General features: G+C 39.9%; 1 protein-coding gene across 3 annotated transcripts in view; it reads left to right on the forward strand.

Moving 5' to 3' along the window:
* Window positions 1-24129, forward strand: part of MAP2K5 (mitogen-activated protein kinase kinase 5) — a 130115-nt gene that overhangs the window by 11974 nt on the left and 94012 nt on the right. For all 3 annotated transcript variants that reach the window (XM_035569423.2, XM_035569424.2, XM_035569425.2), the window contains exons 4-8: window positions 3608-3677; window positions 7149-7189; window positions 7895-7962; window positions 10386-10434; window positions 15440-15504. In XM_035569423.2, coding sequence (XP_035425316.1) covers window positions 3608-3677; window positions 7149-7189; window positions 7895-7962; window positions 10386-10434; window positions 15440-15504 — 293 coding nt within the window. The remainder of the gene's footprint in view (window positions 1-3607; window positions 3678-7148; window positions 7190-7894; window positions 7963-10385; window positions 10435-15439; window positions 15505-24129) is intronic.

The following is a 24129-nucleotide window of genomic DNA, read 5'->3' on the forward strand; positions in this document are numbered from 1 at the left end:
ACCACCGGTGATGCTTCCCCACTGGAATTCTTTGTATTTATCGCCGTTCCTTACGAAGTGTTTGTCACTTCTGCTGTTAAACTGGAAAACTTGAATTTTCCTGGCACCGTGTTACAATTAATCATGCCTCTGTAAGGTCATCTTTTTGCTATGCTTCCAAGCTTACTGTTAAAGTTTCAGTACATTAGGGTTATGATTGCTCAACTCTCTGCTTTCCCTTAAGAATTATGGGATGTCTGTAAATGACTTCTTTCCACTTCAGCAGCTTTACTTCTCTGAAAATTTTCCCGTCAGTTTTAAACTAGTTGGTTACTTCACTGCCACGTTGATGGCTCAACCTTCTGACTTCATATAGCAGTCGCTTTGGGATATGTTTATAGGAAAACAAATCTGAGCCTCCTAGACAAGGAATACAACATGCTCAGGAAGGTGTTTTAGGCTGGGAGGACACAGCCAGGTGGCTCAGCACCAAACACCTCAGCTGCGCAGGTGCTTCTGAACTTGCTCGTTCTGCAGAGAGGCATTTGTAGTGTCTCACGGCTGAGACACTTGTAGTCCTTACTCGCCGTTTGTAGTCTTTAAGGCTGTAAATGTTGTGGGCTTGAGGTGCTGCAGCCCACCTCTCAAGGTTACGATGTGCTGCGGGCCTGTGGCGAGTGTCTGGGGACTGAGCAGCTGCTGAAATGTTCCTGGGAATCTTGGCCTGGCACAGTCTGCCTCCAGTCCTGCTCGTAATCCCCACAACAAAAATGAAGGATTTTTTTTCAGGTGAAGAATGACAAAATAATGCTTTGGGATCACAGACCTGTTCCACGCAGGCACGACGTTGTAAGTGGCAAAGCTGCTCTGAACCGTGCACAACCTTTTGTCTTTGGGTTCTTTGGTTTCAGAAGTTGACAGTAAGAGTGATTTCAGGCAGTTCTGGAATTACTTCAGAGTAAATATCTTCTATTATGCCTCTGCAAATGTTTTGGAATGGTAAATAAAGTTATTTTTCTGTTGTGCAGTGCAGTTAATTACAGATGGGCATTGAGTAGCAGTGGAGTCGCACTTCAGCTGTTGACTTGGATCAGTATAAAAAGGCAGTAATTTTTTTGACAGCCGCTGATTGGAAAGTTGCTTGCAGCTTTCTGAAAGCAAGGGGTACATGCTCTGGATCAATAACTGGCAAATTTTCCATTAAAAAGAATACCTGAACAATGTTCCAAATAGCCACTGGCATCTTAATTTTCCATGGAAACCTCAAATGCTCATATGTGGAGGACAAGTCATTTTCAGACAATTTTTCCAGACTACTTGTTAACAGTTATTGCTGTCCCAAAAGGTTGACAGCTTACATGATTGATATTTCATTTACTTGTCATCATTGTTTGAGTAATGGAGAGGGCCACACTTTTCTCTCTCCTTTTTTTTTTTTTTTTTTTTTTTTTGGTAAGAAACATAGCCTCGTGTATGTTTATTTTAGTTTATTTTTCTGGAGAGTATGTAATATCTGTTTATACTGTATGTATATGTCTTGAGGTCATAGAATGCCACTAGTAAAGTGGCAGCAAAGGAAAGTTCGTGGTTTTTTTTTTTTTTTCTTCAGCAGTTTTGTCCCCAGTGGAGCAGGAGATCCTTTCACAGCTCCGTAACTGCTAGGTGCTGGTGACACTTTTTTGTGAGGAGGTGTAGGGGCATGAGGGAGGGGTTGGCTTGTTATTTGTGACACCCCCCAATACAAAATAAGGCTGTGGGGTAGTTCTGACTCCTGAAAAGCCTCTTGATCCCTTCAAAACCGTGGGCTTTCGTAATTAATATCTTAGCTCTTTATAAACATATTGAGAGCACGTCTCAAGGAGTTATTTAAGATGTGGATCTGTTTGTTTACACACTAATATGAAGGAGATACCTCCCTCAAAAATCTTGTGGTGAGATTTTAGTAAGGCAAGTGCTTTTAGCAGCAGGCATTGCACAGGAGGTGGAGCTAGATGGATCCTTACGCCCCCAGCAATTTTCTTCATAATTATTTTTTTACAAAAGAAAATTTCTTCCTATTTCTTGACGTGAATAAAACAAATAAGCAAAAAAAACAAATACTGAAAAATGTATTTGTGCCAAGCCAGCGGTCTATTGTCACAGGTTAGGGTCTTTGCATTGTAATGGGAATTGTAAATGAGGTTTTGCACGTAAACTGACTTTGGTGTCCATCTAAAATCTACTTACTATAGTTCACGTTTAATCCCATTATAAAAGGATGAAAAATGTTTTGTAACATTAAGCAGTTAATAAACTCTTGCATTTTTTAAGTTGTGTAAGTAAAAAAAAAAAAAAAACAACTCACATTAAGGGAAATCATTGGTGTGAGTGAAATCCACGTGCTCGATTCCACAGAGGCTTCGAATTTTTTTTCCTGTTGACATCCAGTCTTGCCACTTTGAGTAACAGTATCACAAAAAGGCTGGTAACAGTGACATTCTGAAGTCTTAGACCACACTCAGCTGGTGAGAATTAGCATGAAAGTCAGTGGAGCTACACTGATTTATGCCATGAAGATCTGGCCCACAGCCAGCGTGTTTGCTTCAAAGATGCTTGGTGATTGCAGAAGAAATGTGCTTTGTGATGTGTTTTCAACACTTAACACATCGTGGTGAGAGATGTGTGGGTTATAGACAGTAAACTCATAGCAGGGTCCATCTCCTGCCCTGGCACTGTTCTGGTCGTTCTGTTAAAAGTCCTCTCTGGTGAGCGCTCGCTGCTCCTCAAGGAGGAGGCTTGATACAAAAGGCTAATAAGGATTCCTTCTTATTTAATCCAAATGTTTATCTCATCACTAAATGCCAGTGTTCATCTTCATGCCACATTAGATTTTTTCTGCCTTCCTGAGCCTTGATGTTCTCAGATGCTTTGGTATCGCATTTTGTCCATTCTTAGCCTTTCTTTATCTAAGCACTTTCCCTGCAGATTGCTCCTAGCAGTCCCTCTAGAGCCCAAGTGCTGTAGTCCTGGATCTACCGATGTCTGTCCGGCTTTCTAGCACCACTGCTCTCTGTACCCTACTATGCATTAAATGTGTACAGTAAGGGAATGCACGACTTCTCTGCTTATGTGGCCCCAGCCGCCCTGGTTATGCTTCAGCATTGCAAATTCTTGGATAGCATCCAGGTTCTTTTCTCCCTTGGAGTTTTCTTAATTGCGCCTTTTTTTTTTTTTTTGGACTATATTTACAGTGTTTCTTTGTTCCCGCATTTGCCTAGTTTTCCCAACTTCTCCAGGTGTGACAACTGCTGTGTTTGCTGTAAATGTTTCATTTGCTCGGTCTTCCGAATCACTCCCAGGTTTCAGGTGAGCCTGAAACTTGCATAGTTGGGCCGGGAACAGATCCCTGTGCTTGCATCAGTACCATGCTGGTTATCGCTGCCCTTGGTTATGTTCCTCCCGTGCCGCTTGATTGTGTGAGCATTGCAAGTGGTAAGAAAGCGTTCTAAAGGCTGATACGTATGATGGCATTAAAAAAAAGAAAAAAAGAGGGTGGTGGAGAAGAAGTACAGTGAATTAAACAATCCGTGAGTGCACTTACTACTATTCATACGTTACTGAGTAATCTCTTTCTTTAATCTCTTTGCAGTATTACTCCACTGTAATGGAACAGCAAGTAAATGGACAGTTAATAGAGCCTCTGCAGATATATCCAAGAGGTAATGCTTAACAAATTCTAATCAACAATGATTATATCAGTAAACTGTTTCATCAACAGTTATGTTTTTGGGAGGTTTAAATGCACATAACATGATGTTTACCTCTTAATTTGGATAGAAGAATTCATTATTATGGGGAGTGTAGCGAAAACTACATTTATTGCATATAAAATAGCTAATTTACTGGAGTAAATTAGACTAACAAGATTCAGTTTGCATAGTACGTATTTACGTACATTTAAGAAACTCATTGGTGATGGTTCTGCATGTATTCAAACCAAAGCAGATGAATGAATTAAATTTTGGATACTTTGAAAGACTGAGGTTTTTAAATATATTTTTTGTATGTTAATATGTTTAATCATCCAGACAGACTTGGGAAAAGTGACTGTCACTATTCATTTTGAAAATGGGAGCATCCATCACAGAAACTCTGTGTGTGGCGTATTTTATTTGAGGTTTGGGTATTTAGCGGTGGTATCAAAATGATCACAAGTACTTTAATAGCTCTCCTGACCAGGGAAGATGTAATCAATTATGTGGGCTGAGGCAATTGAAAAATAGGTCATCTACATCCTGAGCAAAAATCTGTAGGCAGCTACTTAGGTTTCTGGGTATGCTCCACTCTCTCTCAAATCAAATAATGGTTAAAAAAAAAAAAAGCTAATACATTACATAATTCCACTGATTCATTCAGATGCTCTCAGTAACCAGTCTTTGAACCTGATTCTTAATTGATGAAACAGATAAGGTTTAAATTCTCCAAGTAAATCTCCCAGCAATAAATTAATTGAAATAATTAAAATTTTAACTCCTCTCACTTAACTGATATTATACAAATAATCATACTTTGAGTTTCCCAATTAAACATTCTAGGTTTCCATTACTTACAACTCTCTGAAGTTTGAATCGGGCAATTAACCAACAGTCTTCTCAAACACGTGCTAATAAGGTCTCCAAAGGAGTCTGGGTTTCCTGGCCGTTCAGAAGGCTCCTATGGAAAAGAGACTCGAATGCAAGGGGAGCTAAAAGGTTTTTAGGCTCCAGGGTCTGATGGAGGGGGGCACCTGGCTCTGAGAGCTGCAGGACGGAGCACTTGGGGCAGTTTTTGGGAGACAAGTGCGAGGGCAGCTGTGAAGAGGGAGGCTGCCTTCTGTCCTGCTGCCCCTGGCCAGGCTGAGGTGCAAGGGTCTCAGCCTTCCTCCTGAACCCATCACTTTCTGTAGATGGATGTTTTATTTATTACTGACCAACGCTGTGTCTAAAAACACCACCACTTGCAAGAAATAAAATGCTAGGCTTTCGCGTGGCCTGGAGAAACAACGACACGGTGAATGACCCAAGCAGGTGGGGAACCCTTCCTGGGAATGCAGAGCGGTTGGGTATCTCCCCTTCAGCAGGCGGTTCTCCTTTGGAGTAACTGGCTCACTCCTGGAGAACCAAGCAAGTGGACTCCTGCTCCTGCTGCTGGTTTCTTTTCTATTTGCTTTACATCCAAAGATAATTATTTTTGTATAGATTCAGAATTCATCTCCATGCTGACGAGGATATGATCCCCACTTACTCTCTCAGCTTATTCACCACTGGTTCATCTATGCACCTCTCCTCACAGGTAGCTTGCAGCTTACTTCTCTGAGTTGCTGTTTCATCTTTCCAAATCACCTTCTTAAAACACCTCATCTTCCTGTTTCTAGGTTAAAGCTTTAAAGCTGCCCTGCACTCCCTTCATACCCAGGCTGCCTCTAAGTTCTGCTGCTGCTTTTCTGCAAATTGAACAAAATGTGCCTTTCTGCATCTTTTTTCTTTTTAAATCTGTCTTCTGGCGTTTGAAGTTCTAGTCCTGCCTCAATAGTGAACATCCCAAATTTTGTTAGCACAGGCGCTTTTCTTTCATGCCTGTTTGGCTGTGCCCCTCTACACACTGCAGTTTGAAGCCTCATCAATAACATGCAGCTTTTTTGCCTGTATTTTAAGGCTGTCTGTCTTTAAGAGTTTTTTTTTCACAAGCCTGCTCTGCCTTTGGGTCCTTTTTCCCTCTCTGTCTGTCTCTGACTTCCGAGGGAGCCTCCCAGTTGCTGCCTCCAGTCAGCTTCCAAAAACTCGTGTGTCCCACAAAGCCTGCTGGCAGTAAATGCCCATGTGCCATTCTGTGTCATCTCGGCTGTGTTGCACTCATATACTAATTTTAAGGTCTTTGAAGGGGGAAAATTGTTATTTAGTCTATTTTGTATTAAAAAAATAAGTTTGTTGCTATCAAAACAGTAAGAGCCAGAGTTCTTTTTTATACTGAAACGTGTATGCATATACACGAACACACATGCAGTACTGTGTATATATACACATTATATAATAGTACACATGACATATATATATATATCACTTGGAAAAAATATATAGTATGCTTATGTGTATTTTAGAATAGTGTATTGTTTTCTGGTTGGTGGTTTGTCTTTTTTTTTTTTTTCCTCTGCCCACAGTATCATAATATTTTTCTTCTTTAAGATGCACATGGTAATTTCTAATGTCATTTAAAGGCACGTGGCCTGGCTTGGCCCTAACTGATGTGTTTAATAACTATCATCTGTGTCCTTCTGACTAATAAATAGTTCTGTTTCCTGCTGTCAAAAATTGAAGTGAAATGCTTGTGCATCAGAGAAAGAAAAATCAAATTCATCCCTCCTCAGACAATCAATCAAAAGTGACAGGCCCTTTAACATACAATTTGTAGGGCACTGTAGTTTTAAAATGGGAACTGTCTGTAACATGTAGCTAGAAGCCTTTGTGGCTTTAACATTTGACAAAAGCACATCCACCAAAAGGAAAAACAAGGCAATATATAGTTCCAGAGACTTTAAGAAAATACTTTCTCCTCGAGTAGCATGTCCCTCTATAAACCCGGACATCGCAGTAAGATATCACATTTATGCATCTGTGGCCAAAATGTGGCGTTTCGTATTGCTTTCATCCAGTATTTGGTTTCTCGAGACTCACTGCTGTTGCCCCTGACATGTTTTTTCCATGTTAAACCAAACTGTCTGTGTTTGACAACATGACTAATTTATGACTTGTGGCAGCTTGATTCTTTTAAAATACATCTTGCAAATATTTCTGTTAAATGACAGAAAAAATACAGCATGTAAAAATACAGTGACATAAGATATTGATTTTAATTTGAATTACAAAAAGAATCTGATAATTTAAGCCAACAGTTCTCCCGATTTTCATGTGTTTTAAGCAGAAATTAGAATTTATATTACATGGTGTCAGAAAGCTCTTAGCATTTATAAATGCTCACTCCTGCAAGTTAAAAATCCTGGTTCATAATTCCCACTCTGGGTCTTGTGAGGCACTTTTCAATCATTTCTCTCTGCTAATTTTGGTGTCACCCTCATTTCTTTTTAAAAGATTCATTTTGAGCAAATTTGTAAATGGCCCTGATGTGTTCTACAATTTAGTCAATTACTGTTTCAGCCTGCAAGCCTCCTGGGAAACGGAACATACATGGCCTGAAGGTACAAATTTCAATAATTGTTTCAGTAAAGTTAGATGGATTTGTAATGCTGTGTTCCACTTATTGAAATGTCAAATAAAACTGCACTTTCTTGAGCTCTGACAAGCAGATTTTTTTTGTGAGGGTGGGAGAAAGATTCATCTGCTGGGTGTTGGCAGCAATATCTATATATACAATTTTAATAAAAATGGAATTGTGCTGTTTTTTTTAACCACTGTTAATAAGGTTCTTAAATTTTAACATTCAGTTTATCAACTAATGTCTGTTCAAAGTTTACAAAACAAATACCACGTTCACTTGTTTTCAGTAATTTTTGAACCCACTGCAGTGACGTTCTTTTAGGTTGTTTGATTCATTCAGGTATATTTGCTGCTTCTGTGATCATACCCATTCTGAAATGCAGAACACTGCTAATATATTAAATGATTGTTTAGTTTTTAAATTGAGAATAAATGGTAGGCAAACCATCTCCTTCTTTATCTGTATTATTTAACTAAGCGTTTAATATGTAAGGATATTTTATTGTAGTCCATGAATTATATAGCCTGCTAACCTACATACAGGCAAGACCTCAACCATCGGCATGCCTAGCAACAAGCTAATTAACCTTCATAGCGAAATGAGAAATTCATGGCAAATTACAGGTTAATTAGAATAGTGTCCTCTGAACACAAACGACTGATAAAGATTCTTTCCCTGCCTGCAGGTAAATACACGAGCAGGGTCTGCTAATAATAGCAGTTCGGCAGTCTCGGATTCCCTTCCAAGCAATAGGTAAGAGTCAAGAACGGGAGCATATGTTTTGTTTTGTTTTCTTTTATTAAAACAAAATGGAACCTTGTGTGCAGTAGTTACCAACGATAAGCTTGATGTTGAATAACTTTCTCAATATGACTACTGGGCATGCCGAAGTGAAGTGGGGAAGACGAAATTACCTTGATTCATGGATCTTGTTAGACTCATATTGCTGGTTGTTCAGGAGAAGGATTTTCTGCCAAAAGAAATATGTCTGTGCTGGGTATTTCAGATGGCTTTGTCCTTTATAAAAAGCATTGAAATACTGTTTGTGGGTGAGCTAATTTGTTTTAATTGATCTCATAATCACTGTGTATAGCAAGGTCTGTACGTTCAGGTCTTCATTGCTTATCTCATTAGGATTCTTTGATTTTAAAATTTGATACCCAGTTCAGTAGGTTTATTATAGTAGGAACGGATTATTTTTTTTGAAAAATCTGAACAGTTTAGGTGCCCTTTTTCATGTAGTTTCAGCAAAGTTTTTGAGTCCGTCTCTCTGATTTCAAAAGCCATATTAAGATCTTAGAATGCAGGAGAACTTCCTTTTTTCCAGAGATCTGTTAGTAAATACTAGAGCATAAACTCACTTTTATTACATGAATTACAGGAAGGTGTTATATTCGATATTGATGTTTAAAATATATATACGTATATGATTTTAAAAAAATGCACAAAAGTGTGTAATATTAAAAGGAAATAAGAGAAGTCTGGCTCCTTCTTCATATAAGAGCATATTTGAAATGTGGGAATAGAAACCTCCAGAGGGTCCCTTCCAACCTAAATTATTCTATGATTCTAATAAGCATAGGCAGAGTGATACCACGTTTAGCTGTGCTTCAGCATGCCGCTCCCTTTTGTCTCTCAGACCATTTTGAGAAAACCTGACAGAGATGAACGTGATCAAAGAGGCATTTGTAGTGCACGAAGCGTGCCCGGTTGGTGAGGTGGCGGTGGTGCCGCGCGAATCCCGTCCTCGCGGGAATGGGGGGACACGGCGTGCAGCCTGGCTCTGGTACCACTCAGACCACTTCTGGTGCCCTGCTTGGTGGCTTTGCTAACTGGAGATAAAAGAAAAAGCCGGTACCAAGTGGAAATCTCCTCTGGCAAAGCTTGGCCCCAGTCCCTAGAGGCAGGTTTGCTGCGGGTTGTGGCGTTGAAGCTCCTAGTCGAGGGTAGGAATGGCTTTGTGCGGTCCTCCTCCCCGTCTGTCATGCCACTGAACTAAATAAAGCTCCTTTCTGTCGCTGCTGTGCTTTGGCTTTCAGTACTTCTTGTACTTTGAGCTTGTTCTGAAAGTGCATCGAAAATGAGGCTTCTAGAAGATTCTTGTCACCTTATGTGGTGGTTAATTGCCATTCCTTTTCCAAAACCTTCTGCGCTACGAGTTCTGTTTTTGAAGTAATTGAAAGTCTCTCTTTGTTTCATGTTCACAAATTGTTAGTCATGAAAGATGACAAGATCAACTTATGTTTCCTTGGAAAACTTAATTTTTCTTTAAAGTAGTCGTGGGAACAAGAGGCCTATTAAAGAACAAAGCCAGCAAATACGAAATCTGTGTTTTCAGAGTTCTTGTTAATAATGATCTGTGATCAAGACACGTGTGTGTGCCTTTCAAGAATATATTATTTTGTACTTTTCTAAAAAAAAAAAAAATTTGTAATAAGAGCAGAATGCCTCTTTGAGATAAGTTTTGCAGAGATGCTGCTCCCCAGGCAGTTTGCTCTGTTGAATGCACAGGGAAGGGATTTTGTCAGGAAAGGAGGTGAGGTGGTATTTTGGGAGTGGGCAGAAGTAGTTTAAAGCCATTACTAATTTTACTTAGAAAACACACCAGGCTGAAAAAGAACAGGGGCTGCAACAGCCAGTTGACCTGGAATGGATGCACATGATGATCTGGACTCATCCCCCTTCACCCCTTCAATTAGGTAGTGAGGCATCATCAACGGCGTTCCCTTCTGCTGAAGTTTTATAGAAATTGTGGAGGGATGCTGCCATTGTGGGTTTTGAAACAAGACAAGACACCTGAAAGCTAGTTGTGAACCCTACTCTTTCTGTAGTTTTTGAAACATCTGGTCCAGGAGGTGTTTTTTTGTTTTTGTTTTTTGAACTGACAAACAATAGGTTATATCTTGAAGGGTAATATCATTACACACCTAAAAATGCTAGTTTGTAAAGGTGTAAAATATATTGATTCTCTCAAATATTCATGCTTCTCCATTTCTGCTGTGGACAATTTAAGGAGTGGCTATACTGAACATCACTCAGCATTGCTAAAGTTAAATCTGCTCAGAATATGTAACCGTGGACTTAACCCGATGGCTTGTTGTTCGGTATGGCTGTGGTCCATTTTATAGAGTGAAATGGCACAATCGTTAAAAATAATTGCCTCTTATTTTTTTCAGCTTGAAAAAGTCTTCTGCAGAGCTGAAGAAAATACTTGCAAATGGCCAGGTAGGTGCAGTGAATTGGGTCTTGGCTACATGCACATCTTGTTACTGCCTGGTACCGCAGTGACTGGCATACCACAAACAGATGGAGAGATGCTTACTGCTCACTTAGTTGTAATGTGTTCTTTTAATACAGAACAAGAGAGACCATGAAAACCTTCATGATATGAATGAGTTATGTGTCCTGATTTACTTTGATTGGCATAGCAATTTGCTTCCCATTTCTCAAAACGTGCTAATCAGATTTAGCTCCAAATAGATTGAAGTACCTCACACATGTTGCACTGCTGCCACAATTTCAGGGGAGAAAGTTAATCAATTTTGAATAACTAAGTCAACTGCTCCGCTAGAATGACCTTCGTATTTTTAGGGCAGTAGATACTTAAATATTTAGCAGGTTCCTGTGAGGAACTGCTCTGCAGTATTTGCAACCCCCTTATGCTCTAGCTTCTTTAAAAAACAGGATGAAAAAAAAAAAACTACAAGCCTAAAAACAACAACAAAAACCGAAACTGTAGAAAGCTGCCTTGTTACTTTCTCATCCTGCTCCAGGCATTCAGATTCTGGCACCAGAAGTGAAAGGTTTAATGTAAAAGTTGATGGACAAGTGGATGTCCTGAACAAATGGAGCAGTCATTTCTTACTCATTTTGAACTGAGCATCTGGGCAGGCTCACAGTGGTATAATGACTTTAAATATACACCATTAAATTAAACTACCTTAAAAGAATCCCAGATTCTTCAGTAGCAACATAAATATATTTTAATGTTTGTCATAGTGAAAGCCCTTTGATAGCCTTGGAGGCAGGCACCTGTCCATTGCGATCAAGCTTGCCTATTAGGCTCTATTGACTGAGACATCTGTGTCACTGCAAATAAAAGACTCTTATTGATTTTCTTAACTGCTGTTCACTTCCCCTCCATGTTTCGAAGGCTGAAATCTTAATTATCTCAGATGCGTATTCAGTGCCTTCACACAATGACCTCTCCAAGCCTCATTGGCATTTCATGAATCAAGTAGTTGTAGTTGAGCGTGTCAAGAAGATAAAGGCTGGTCTTCATGCTTGTCCTTCAGTATCACCTGTAACATTGTGGTCTAATAGATGAGAGTGCCCCTTTAAAATGTGAATCTAACAGCCCAGTATTGCAACCTTGCCTATTTGGCACTGAATCCTTTGAATACAGCTTGGAAATGTATTTTTAAGCTTGTCAGCATTCCTTACATGCAGACATGGTTTAATATTTACAGATCTTTTCTGGGTAGATTTGTTAATGTTTCAAAATATAGTTAAAGAATTTAGTTCTATGGATAACTTAAAATTACATAAGTAGCGGTAGCATGCTTCTGAACTTTTAAAATTAAATGTGATAGTTACTCCAATATTCCCTTCTGGATTTTTTTTAAGTACAATTCCTGAACATGAATAAAAGCCATTTTCTTGTGATTGCATCCGTAAGCTGAATTGGGCATTTTATTTGTTCTAAGCAATAGAAATGAGTACGTTGTGTGCCCTGCCATAGTCTGTTACAGGTTTCTTCCTGTGTAGAATTTCAGAAGGATATGGAAGAACCAAAAATCTTACATAAAAAGTTGGTTAAATACAAAGAAAATTCAGAATAAATTTAATACTACCTTCTATTTATCCTGCTCTTATGAGTTACGTACTACTTTCTGTCAAGAGAAAATGCATTTTGTTCTGCAAAATCTGGGCATAGATCCGTAAGTGGAAATAGGTTGCTAGTTGTATCTTTAACTTTTCCTCCTGTTGGGGGATTAAGTCATACTTATCATTACTTAAATATGGGCTGGTCTATTATTTTTTATTATTTTTGGCAGTTTATGCTTTCAGGCATTCATAATGATATCCCTCTAGTAGTTTCCATTTAGGTTTAATAAGGAATTCATATTAATCATTAAAAGAAGGGGACATGATTCTTCAAGATAATCAAATATTGACAGGTTAGAAATAGCTTTCTGCCTAGGTTCATTGATATAGGTGATGTGATATAAATATTTATTTCTTTTCTGTCACTCAGAGTAAATGCCACCAATTGATTCAGCATTGATATAGTGTCAACAGTTCATAAGAAACATTTGACTGGCTTGTGTTTTCCGATTAGTCTCTGCTCTATAAAGTGGGATTTACTAAATCTCTTCAATTGTCTGCTCATAGAGTGTGACTGCTTTCTGAAACCATTATTGCTTCGATTCGTAAAGCAAAGGTATGGCTGTAGGAGTTTGCATCTGTCAGGCCTCTACATATAAAATAAAGATTAATTGAGCATTTTCTTTTTAATGATTTACAAGAGATGGACGCTGATTTCTTTCAAAAACAGCAGGTATAAACAAGGGACGTTTTGTTTTCTGATCCGTAATTGAAGTCTGTTTTGCTTTGTCATTAATTTCGTTAATATTGGCATCCAATCAAACTCGGTTTTGCAGGTTTAATATTCCAGCCCATGCTGTCGAGTTCGTTGTTGTTATGTTATCATTTTATAATTGAGAGTCCACTTTTCCCAGTAAAATAAATAAATCACAACATGTTTTTGGCATCTTTATTTGAGCCAGTAAATCACACTTTATCTCTCCAGCGTTTGCTGGCAGATGCTTGCTCCACCCGTCTCCCTATTTCAGCCCCGGTTTGTGGTCGCTCCGTTGTGCTGAGCCAGCGGGCGATGGTCCTGGGCTGCCAGCAAGCGAGAGCTGCGCAGCATCGTGGTGAAGAGCTGCTCTTGGCAGTGGCTTTTAGAGAGTGGTGTGAAGGAAATAGTCTTTTTTTCACCAGTTAGCAAGAAGGAGAAAAGAGAATACGCTTTGTGTCTCTGGTTCTGCTCAATTTGTTGCTTATAACTTGTGTAACTACAAAAAATATATATACTTTTTTTTTTCCCCCAAGAAGCAAAGATACAAGTATGTTCATAGCATTGTGGACTCATTCGATTTCTCTTAGGAGTTTTGTTCATAGGAACATTGCTGGGAATATAGAAAAGAGACATGTTTGTTGTTACCTCAAAGACTGGAGAGTTAAACTTATCTAGCTTAGGAGAGCAGAAATCCTTAAACACTGTATGTGCTTTAAATTGATAGCTGTTGCAATCTGAGTGAAATTATTTTTAGAAAAAGGGACTCAATATAGCTTCTTTACATATTTTAAACCCCATCAAGAATTACTGTTCCTTTTGAAGTATCTTTTTTTTGCACTTTTTATTTGTATTTTCTGATTGATGCAATAAACAAGATAGTTTTCAGTAATAAAGTACATTTTTATTTTCATCATAAACCTTGATACTTGAATGGGCCTTTTCATGCCATCTTAGGATAACTGGCCCAGGTTTAACTACAAATAACTAATAACGCAGAGTCAATTTTGGCCTTGAGGTATTCCTGATTTTCTCAGAACTTGGAGATTTTGGCATCACTGGAAGAAATGCAAAGGAGAAAAATATTTCCTCTGAGAAACGAGCATGCTTTTTATTCAGGTAGTAAAAGAACAGAACACAAGTTTGAGAGTTCAATGTTACTGTCATTAAAACATAATATTTAGTTGATTTAAAATACTCCGTTTAGTACGGGTAAGACAAGCTGAGTGTTGAATTTAGGGTATGTCTTCTTGTTACCATCACTTCCTTGTTCCAGCTGAAGCCAGGGGCAAAGTTCCTCTTATCTCCTCTGACATCCTATGAAAGTGGATGCTTAAACGTGGCTACATAACTGAAGGGCACATGTCCCCGCTGAATTTTAAAAGCCATTTCAGAAGTTGGATAAATACAGATAGTTAGCTTATGGCAAGCTCTGCATGGCTCTCACCACGGTGCTAGTGGTACTTGACATAGGTAATTTAAAGCTACCTCAGATATGCTTACGTGGTCTCTAATCACGTCAATGATAGCAGATCAGACATGTCATTAGGTATTCGTCTGGATGCCTTTTAACACAAAAATGATAAGTCTTTAAGCAGCTATGCCAACTTATGTGAAATATTTAACTCGGTATCCCAGAAAATATATAATTTACAGAAATAAATTGACAATTTGCTAATAGATTACTAGGAAAATATAATTTAAAATTGGGAATTGCCTAATCACCTACAATGAACAGGCAGCGGAGGAGATCACAGAACGTATTCTGCTTAAAAGATCTCTTTTCAAGTAGGCATGTTCCTTACAAAAATGTCTTTAGTGATTTTTGAAAAGGTGGTTTAGCTTGAAAAGCAGTATAACCGTATTTGCGTAGGAGAAGGTTGTATTGTAGTTTTTCATTGGAGTCACTCAAGCAAGGTGATGTATAATAAGCTTTTATAAAAATGTATATCACACCCTGAATTCCGGCATTTCCAATGCATGGTGTGCTAGTATCAGGCTTCTGTTTGAATATTTAAGGATATCATCGTATCTGGAGAGTTGTGCCAGTGAGCAGAAAGACTGAAGTAAGCAATTTGTTTTGTATCTCAAGGAAAATTACTTTTTTACTGGATAGTATTTAGAGACTATTTTTATTTCAGAATATTTGCATTAGTTAACAGGTATGTAAATTAAGCACTGCAAAGCAGTCCTACTGGTAGAGCTGTCATTCAATTAGTACCAATTATGCTGATTCCAGAATAAATCATGAACTTTTCTGGCTGTACTTAAGATGACATTTTTGTGTTGGATTGTTTCCATTCACCTCCAACTTTGGCTTTGGTTATGTGCTGTTCTGGAGACCCTTTTCCTATCAGTATCTGTGACCTGACCCTCTTCAGCTATATTATATCATTCCATTTTGACACCTTTTATCAAACTTTAATGAAATGACCCAGGCAAACAAATTGTCATTAAACTTTCCATCACTTTGTCCCTTGGTATCGTCTTTTATAAATTGGACAGCAAATGTTGTATTGATCTTCTCGTTCTTGCAGCTGAACTTGAAATGACCCAGACTGCTTGTTGTTTATGGCCTAGAGTTGCTTTTCCTTGACATTTCCATCCACAGCATGACATCTCTTTTGTTTTTCTTTCTTTCTTGTGGAGATGAATGAACAAGACATACGGTATCGAGACATCCTCGGTCATGGCAATGGAGGCACAGTCTACAAGTGAGTGCTGAATTTCACTTAAAATTTTTGAAAATAAAATTTAACATCCCTCTTATTTTCTCCCCTTTATATTTGTAGTGAGATGTATGTGGGCCTTTGCTGCTATACAGAAAAGACTATAAAATAAATTCTTAATATAAACTTCTTAAGAATTCTCTTTACATATTTACAAGGTATCTGCTTTTGGGTGCCATGAGGGCTGGTGCATTTTTATTATCTTTTTAATACTTGCTTTGAATCCCTCCTGGGTAAAAAGTTAATGGTTCACAAGTGGAACTTGAAATATCCTAAAGCATAATGAATTGCCTTCAGTATTTGCAATACCATTATTCTTGCTGGCTTACCACGCCCTTTGCTCGCCCAGTACTGAGAATGACACCAGTGGGACGCGATGACACCGTTGCCCTGCCTTTCTCTGGCAATTCAAAATTAGTAAATACCCCTTTCTCTGCTGCAGTGACTTCCCTTCCTTATAAGCAGCTTCGCATGTAGGCTGATGAATATATTAAATGATAAACTCCCCCAAATTTTGGTAGTGAAGCTCATACCCTGCAGCCAGTATTAATTTTAATATTGTAAAGATTATAATAGCAGAGATATAGTTTTCTCGACAGGAAGGTCTTTCTCATGCATAGTGCAAAGTTTAAACTACATAATGTAATATCTGGTACTTAATAGTCTGCAGTGGTGTATGAAAAATATTCCGCTAGGAATTAAGAAATCCATACTATGTAAGAAAGCCCTGAGGGAGTAATAAAGGTTTCCTCTGGAGAGCTATTTACCATATACAGTAACCCAGCATCCCATTAGGATTTTGTTTTTACCTTAGACATTTTAACTTTGACATTAACGTTTTTTTTAAAAATGTTTTAAAAGCTACAGTGCATTTAGTTTAATTTCTAATTGGCTGCCAACACTGTGAAACAACTAGCTTTGGTCTTCTTGCAGAACTTTTAATGACAGTGGACTTCCAAAACCTTCAGGGGACAAAACTAGTACTTGAGTGGATTCTTCAGAAATTAGGTTAGCCTTGCAGATGGGGTGAAGCTCATTCACATTCTCTTGTAGAAAGATATTCCTAGACCAAGCAGTTGGCAGAATCCAAGGTCCTTTGCTTACTTTATTATAAGAAAGATTTAAGAGAGAGTGTTGAACGTCACAGCTAAGTCAGTGACTTGTTGATGTTTTCTGGTTGAGGGAAGGTTGCTTCCCTTCCCTGTGTACTGATGGCGGCTCCAGGAGCGGTTGTGAGTGGGAGAAGCATCACCAGGGAGGGCCGTGTGCTGCGATCCCTCTGGAAGGCACTGGAGGGCTGTTTAGGGAAGAGAAATGTCACACAAAGTGGGGAAACCCACTTATGTTATTTTTACCCAACTTGGGGTCGCTTTCTGTAGGGAATCTTGTTAAATTCATATGGGAAGTTTGAATAAAATTCTGTGTGAAGTCAGACTTGCACCTTTTGACTTTGTATTTCTGAAGGGCAGCATAGTTACATGCCAGCTCTTTTTTTTAGTGTTCTTACAAAAATGTTTTCCTCTTAAAATGACTCTTTTTAGTAAGTCTGCAAGAGGGATGAAGGAACAGAGGTGTGAACATTCAAGTTGCAGAGGATAATGGCGCAAGAGGGAACGCATAATTCTTCTGGCACTTCTGTGTTGACTTGCTGCATCATGTGGGCTGATGTTGTGATTAGCTTCGTTAAGTTTTTTGAGTATCACAGTTGCTACAATTTGGGAAAGTCAAATTTTACCTGTAAAAGCATGAGCCCTCTTCTATATCAGGGAAACACTGCTACCTGTCTCTTCCCTTTTTATAACATTAACATTTTAAATTGGCAGTTGCAGTGACTTCACAGTATTCTCTCCAGTGCAAGTGTCATTCTTCACAGCTCCAGGGAACGTGTGCCATTTTTGTGTGGTTAATTTGCACGTTCCTGAAGTTTGACTTTCTTTGCGATGTAAATTACAGGAGAATGCAAATATGAAATATTTTCTCCCCAAACCGGGCTGCTACAAAGCAACGCGTTCCTCTCGGATCCTCCCAGATTTGTTTCGTGTGTTGGATTGAAGAGTTGTACCGATTTACTCTTTCATCTCTGGAGAGCTGCTGGTTGCTATTGTTGGAGGGAGTTGGCATTTACGGTGCTTTGGAGCAAAGCAGACCAAACTTCCCGTGCTGGAACAATCGCCCCTTTGTGCGGGGGAGCCTCTTCTCCCTTGCCAAAGGAGCGTCTTGTGCTACACAAGCCAATAAGAAATTGCAAAATGGAATACTTACAGGTAGCTGGATTGCGCTAGTCACAGATAGCAGCCCACATATATTTTATTCCAGTAAATCAATGAACATTTGTCAAATAAAATTAATTGCAAACGTTTGGCTGTTTTCCTCTTGCAGCATTCCATGCTGCCGGTTTGTTTCAGGAGAGGCTGTGTGTAGTATTGATTTGAATCTAAAGAATGACTCTGTGTATGTGGTATCTTTTTTTTCTTCCTTTCTTTCTTTCTAGCTCTTTATACTAAGTCATATTCATTATGGCAATGATATATTATCAGCATCCAGCAAACAAGATAGCGTGTCGCAGGTCGCTGAGCAAAAATTTTCAGCCTCTCTTTCCATGTGAATTAACTACTATTGAAATAGTTTATTGAGATTGAAGTATTGATCACTTCTCATGCTAACCTTGGCTTAAGGGGGGAGAGGAGAGGTGGTTTTGTGCTCTTTGGAAGACGCTATGTTTAGTTAGAAAATGTATTTCATTTATTTGGGTTCTTTACAGCTGCAACTGTTTTATTGCTTGGAGAAGAGGTATCTTAGCTTTATTTTTATGACAGTATAATTATACTTTAGAAATACACTTGATTACTGTGTGTAGCAAAATTGTTCCAGTATATTGGCTTGGCCAATATTGCTATACAAACAACTTTTCAGTCAATTGAGTCTGGTAAAAAATCAATACTTTATAGCAATATTTTTAGTGAGAACTTGCTGAATCTAAATGTTTTTCCTTTTTTTTTTTTTTCTAAAAAGAGAAGGGATTTTATAGTTGTCTGACTTGCTGTTTTTCTCCTCCTTTTGATATGCTATTTCCTTCATTAAGGAATGATAGAAATTACAGAGTTGCATGTGGCAAATTTATTTAATTGTTCTTGATCTTGGGTTGTTTGTATACTCAAAAATGTGTGTGAACATGAAAAAGATCCAAAACTGTATATTCAGAAATTATCTTGAAACACACTAGCGGTCAGAAAGCAGGAATTCCTCCCCTCTGTCTCGAGTAAAGATCATCAAGAAAGTGATGAACTCTGCCGCAACAAAGGCTGAAAGCACCCCAGTACCTTCCTCTTCTCTCTCCCAGCTTTTGCAGTTTGTTTGCATCATTAGCTGGGATTTCCAGTTTCCGTGGAGCGTCCTAAGTCCAGTGCTGTGAATTCTTGGAAAATCTCAGCTGCCTTTATCTCACGGAGATTCACACCTTGCTGTACGAGGCTGGCCTGGGACTGTTGCCCTGGTAGCTGTACAACCTTCCAGCTTTGCAGCAGCCTTTCCAATTTTTTATCAGCTAATTTATAGAAGTTGGTAGGATGGAGAATGGACTGGCAGGGCTGCTTCGCGGCAGAAGAAAGCACTCATATACCGGTGCATCTAGGGTATTTACTTAAATTGCTTTTTCAGAAAAAAAAAAATAATTCACTAGCATATCCAAAAGACATTTAAAGTCTGTGCTTCTCTGCTGCATCTTTTAGCTCCATCAGTGGCTGCAGAGCTCCGAGAGACTCTGTTTTGGTCAGATTGCTCCGTTACTTCAGTGAAATAAGGTTCACGTCTTGATTTGTGCTGTGATGTATGCGTTCTGCCAGTCTCAGGAGTAGCCACGTTAAATTATTTAGAACCAAAATACTTAGCTGTGCATATTTTGCATCTAAGTATTGCACAGTAGGTCTCGGGCAGGTAATTATGGCATGAAGTGTCTCTCTCACATGGTATATCGAAACTGGCACTGTTTCCTTCCTTTATACGCAAGCGAAAAGAATATTTTTCTCTTGCCTAATATTTTCTAGTCTTTTCTTTGTAATTGTAGCTATTGAGAAGGGAGATGGTCAAGGAACTCGGTTTAGGGAATAGGACATAGTTTTGTGTGCCTGGGCTTTTTTTTTTTGAGTGTTGTGTATGGTAGGTAATATTCTGGGTTCTGTTAGCTTGCAGCTACTGAAGACTCTGTAATGCTGCGTGTACTGTAATAAACATAAAGGCTCGATGATGCTGTAATTAATTTGTGAGGTTACCTACCATTGGGGAGAGAGGGAAGAAAAGGGAGATTCAGTTATCTTAGCAAGGTGTCGTGAAACTAGACGGCTTCACTTAACTTGAGTGATGGGAAGAGAGGTGGCTGTTGATGCTGTGCTGCCCAGAGGAATGGCTCAGCTAGGGAAAATAGGGATAAATGCGGAAGCTTAATTTGTTCGAGCAATTTACTTGAGCAACTCTGCTGTTTGGTTGAGTTGTACGTTCCAGCATCTGCCCGTTTCTTTACTCTATCTGCGCCAACCTCGGGGTGCCCCATTAGCACGTTAAACATAGCGCGTGGCGAGACAGCTGGGAAGTTGATCTCTCTTGCAAGACAGCCTGCAAACTGCTTTGCGAGTGCATCGCGGGTACATTAGCAGGGAAATGTTGTCACTTCTGGAGAGAGGAAGTGGGAGGTGATTTAGCTCTGTTTGCGGGAGCGCTGATGGAATTTGTCATTGTCTTGAGGAGCTGTGGCTCTGCGAGGTTTGCTTCTTTGGGAAGATGCTGATGGTTTTCCAGCTCAGGTGCTGTCACAGAGAAGCTCCCACAAGAGGGTCTCTAGTGCAGGTTTGGTCTTCAGAAACAATAACTGTCTTTGCACCTCATGCAGAGGTTGCTGAAGCCAGCCTGACCTCAGCAGAGCCATCGTCTTCTTGGAGCCCCCTCTGTTCTTCTCAGCCTCCATTCACTTTTGGTTTTCTGCGTGAATCCACAGCACGGTAAGAATTCACCCCATCTTGAAATACTCCCCTTCACAGGCTTTTTAGCACGTTTTGCCAATGAGACTGATGTCACTGTCAGCACACAGCAGAGTAAATGGAGATATGAACTGATTTTTCCCAAGAGCAGCAAATGGAGCCAGCACCTGAGCCCAGGTCTGCAGCTTCCCAGCCCCAAGCACCGCCACCCAAACCGTGCTGCCTCACCTGCGTCGTGCATCCTGCAGGAGGGTCCTGCTGCCTTCCGTAAACGCTGCCTGGCCTGGTGTGGTGCTGCGATGCTGCTCTGAAAAGGGAAATGCAGGGAGGTGAAGTGTTTGTTTGGTGCTCCGACAAATCTGTGGCCGTGTGGGCTCTGAAGCTCGTGTCTCCCTGCAGTCCTGTGGAGACCTTTTCCTTAATTTCCGGTCCCTGACCACATTCATTTTCTCTTTCTTGTGGTTACTTTGTCTTGGTTTATTCACACTGAAAAGCAGTGTAGCGATAATAGCTGGGCAAAGTTGGAAACACCCCACAAAATTTCTGCGTATTGTCATTGCAGTTTAAACAAGACTGACCAGTGATTGCTGCTCGCTTGTTTCTCTTGACCCCTGCTATCACTCGCCTGCCTCATAAAATTTGTTATGCACAAAAGTGCATAAAATGAAGATAAAGTACCTCCTTCAAGACTGACAAAAACCATTCCTTTGCAGAATGGTAGCTGCAGTGAAAGTAAATAAATGAATGGACAGCAATCACAGCCTAGTTGATGAAACTGTTCAATTAAAGCACAGGCATTTACATGGTGTAATTTCCCTAAATTGCCAATGAGCCCCTTTAGACACAACCAGTGTTCAAATTGATTTCAGCATTGATTTTGGCTGAAGCTGATAAATTTCTGCTTGTTAGTTAAAGTAATTTTGCAGAAGACTTTGTACTGCAGTATTGAAGTGTTCATTTAGCTGATGGTTAAAAGAGGAGTTATTTACAGAGGGTTCTACTGTTGTTCTGAGATGGGACAATTCCCCGATCATCTTTTTACTTTTAATTTTTTAAGCTTCAGTATACAATCAATAGGTTATTGAAACTGATTAAAATGTATCCAGCCAGCTGCCTATGGCTGTTTAATTAGAAACTGGATGATTCTTAAATTAAAGTTGGTTTGTTTGCATTGCATGTCCACGGCTTGCAAGATGAGGTGAATAGTAACCCTGAGAATTTAAGTTTGCTCTTGTTGCTAGTGCGCGAGGAGCTGTGTGAGCACAGTGCAGCTTGCATTGAAGCTCACCCCGATGCAGGCGATATCAGCTGCTGCTGGGTTACAAACAGGAGGCTGCGTAGGAGAGAATTGATGGAATTTGCCACAGCCAAGTTACTCCAAGCCGATAGTTTCCGACTGTTCCCTAATACACAATGCTTTTGTAAATATTGCTTTTGCTTACAGAAATGGGTGTGAGATGACAAGGGACAGAAGAATGTGTATTTATCTAGAAATCCTTTTCCGCCATTATACCAGCAATGTTGTTTCCAATTTTTTCCTTAATCTATGTTTGATGTCTCTGTAAGAACAATGAGTATAACCACACCATCAAGGCTGATGCTGAATTTTTTTCCCCATCTTTTCACCCCAGATTCTTCCAAAATGTTCGCTCCAACTGCTAGAAACTAACTGCTGTGCTGTTCACTGGTCTGCATGGTGTACAAAGGTTAGCCCCCCGTATCCGTTTCTGACACAGAACCACCTTCCCCGTGTGTCACTACAGCTGTAGTAACGGTGCTGGTGAGGAGCAATGCAGAAACTGCCCTCGTGTGCTGCCTGTCCTGGTGCAACCTCAGCGCGGTCCTGCGGTGAGCTGGGCGCTGTGACATCTCGGCATCTGTGCCCTCAGCTGCTCCTGGGGCAGGAGACCTCTTGGGGTACGGCTTTATCTAGTGCTTGGGGGTTTTCTTCTGAGGATTTGTTTGTTCAGTACCGTGAATTGCAATGGGTTCTTGTTTTTTTTTGGTTTTTTTGTTTGTTTGTTTGTTTTGTTTTGTTTTGTTTTTTCAAACTTCATTCCACACTCGTTTGCCTCTGGTTCCTAAAGGGCCTGTTTGTGGGCACAACAGAATTACGGTGCTGTCTTGGAAACGTTAGCTCTGTCTTGACTAAAACTTACGAGCAAGCTTCCTACCTGAAACTGAGCCATGATTAGAAGAAAACTCTATTTCAGGTTATTACAACGAATGCCTAGAAAACTTTTCTTCCTTGGCACAGTTCTCTTTTCCAGCACTGGTCTTTGCTGCAGCGCTTTGTGTTTCCTTAGCAGTTGTTATGCACGGACACATCTCCCGTGAACACATGGTTTCGTAATGCAGCAAATCCAGCTTTAGGTCTCCTTGTGGGGAGATGCAAGCATCGACATTACCGTTACCATAGGATGTGACATGCTTTTTGGCTCACCCTGTTGATTCAAATGACCTCCAAAAATTGTGATGGGTTTACTTTGTACTGCAGGCTGTATGCTGTGTCGGCTAATGCCTGTCCATGTCAGTGTAACCTTATGACTACTCTGCTATCTTTTGTCCTTTCAGCTAGTTTAAAACCAGCAGCTGAAATACATTACGGTGTCTGCATCTGATCTGGTTTGGTCCTGTGGCAGTAAGTGAGCTTGGACTGGCCATGGGGGGACGGTGACGACAAAGCCCTCTCCGTTCAGTTCTTTGTGTATGGGTCTGCCCCGGGGAATGGGAACCAAGTCCCGGTGGGATGGGTACAAGGAGAAAGGTGTAACCCAGTTTTTAAAGGATGACCCTGAGTGGTTGCAGTGGAGAAGGAACACTGATGTAAGTGGGAACAGATGGAAATAGGAGTTAGGTTGCAGAGCAAAAGAGGTGAGGGATTCATTCTGCTGTGCTTCGGCTTGGATGCCAAAGCCTTCTCATCCCCACAGAGATGGGTTAAGTGAGAGGTTTTGCTGTTCTGCATTTTCTTTATGCAGCCTCTAGTGCCAGTTTTGCTCTTTGTAAAAGTTTAAAATTTAGATACAAGTATTTTGGGTTTGTTTTCTAGTTTAACAACAAATCATTTTGCAATCAGTACTCAAGCATCTGTAATGGGATTTTAGATAGTGGGGAGGTTGGCGTAGATTGCTGTTTGAACTAGCACAGTCCCCATAAAAGCTTCTTTTTACAACTGCTGTGCACTTTGGATTTCCTGTTTTAACAGCCAGAGAGGCAGGCTAATGTGTTTGTCTATTGCAGAAGGCAACAACTGTCAAAGTGTTTATTTCCTAGAAACAATTTGAATCTGTTTCTTTAGATGGCCATCAGAGTACGTGACAATTCTGTCATTAGGCTGCCAGAGTCTGACCGGAGCACGACAGACAGTAGCAGTACTTGGAAAACAGAGGGGGGAAAAAAAGGAAAAATTACTAGTAAACCAAATCTGTGGGTGATTTGCTGCATATAGTTTGCAGCTGGTGGCTGGCATGTGGTTCTGCAATGCATAACACTTAGAGAATTGTATTCATCGTGTGCAACACTGACACAGTGATTTTGCTCTAGGTTATTTCTCATAGGGCAGGAAAATGCTCAGTTTGACTTCATTTAGTGCCCTTACATCTGAAGGTGCTGCTTGTTAACAACCGTCACTTTCTGT

The sequence above is a fragment of the Cygnus atratus genome, chromosome 11 (assembly GCF_013377495.2).
Source record: "Cygnus atratus isolate AKBS03 ecotype Queensland, Australia chromosome 11, CAtr_DNAZoo_HiC_assembly, whole genome shotgun sequence".
Taxonomy (NCBI): domain Eukaryota; kingdom Metazoa; phylum Chordata; class Aves; order Anseriformes; family Anatidae; genus Cygnus; species Cygnus atratus.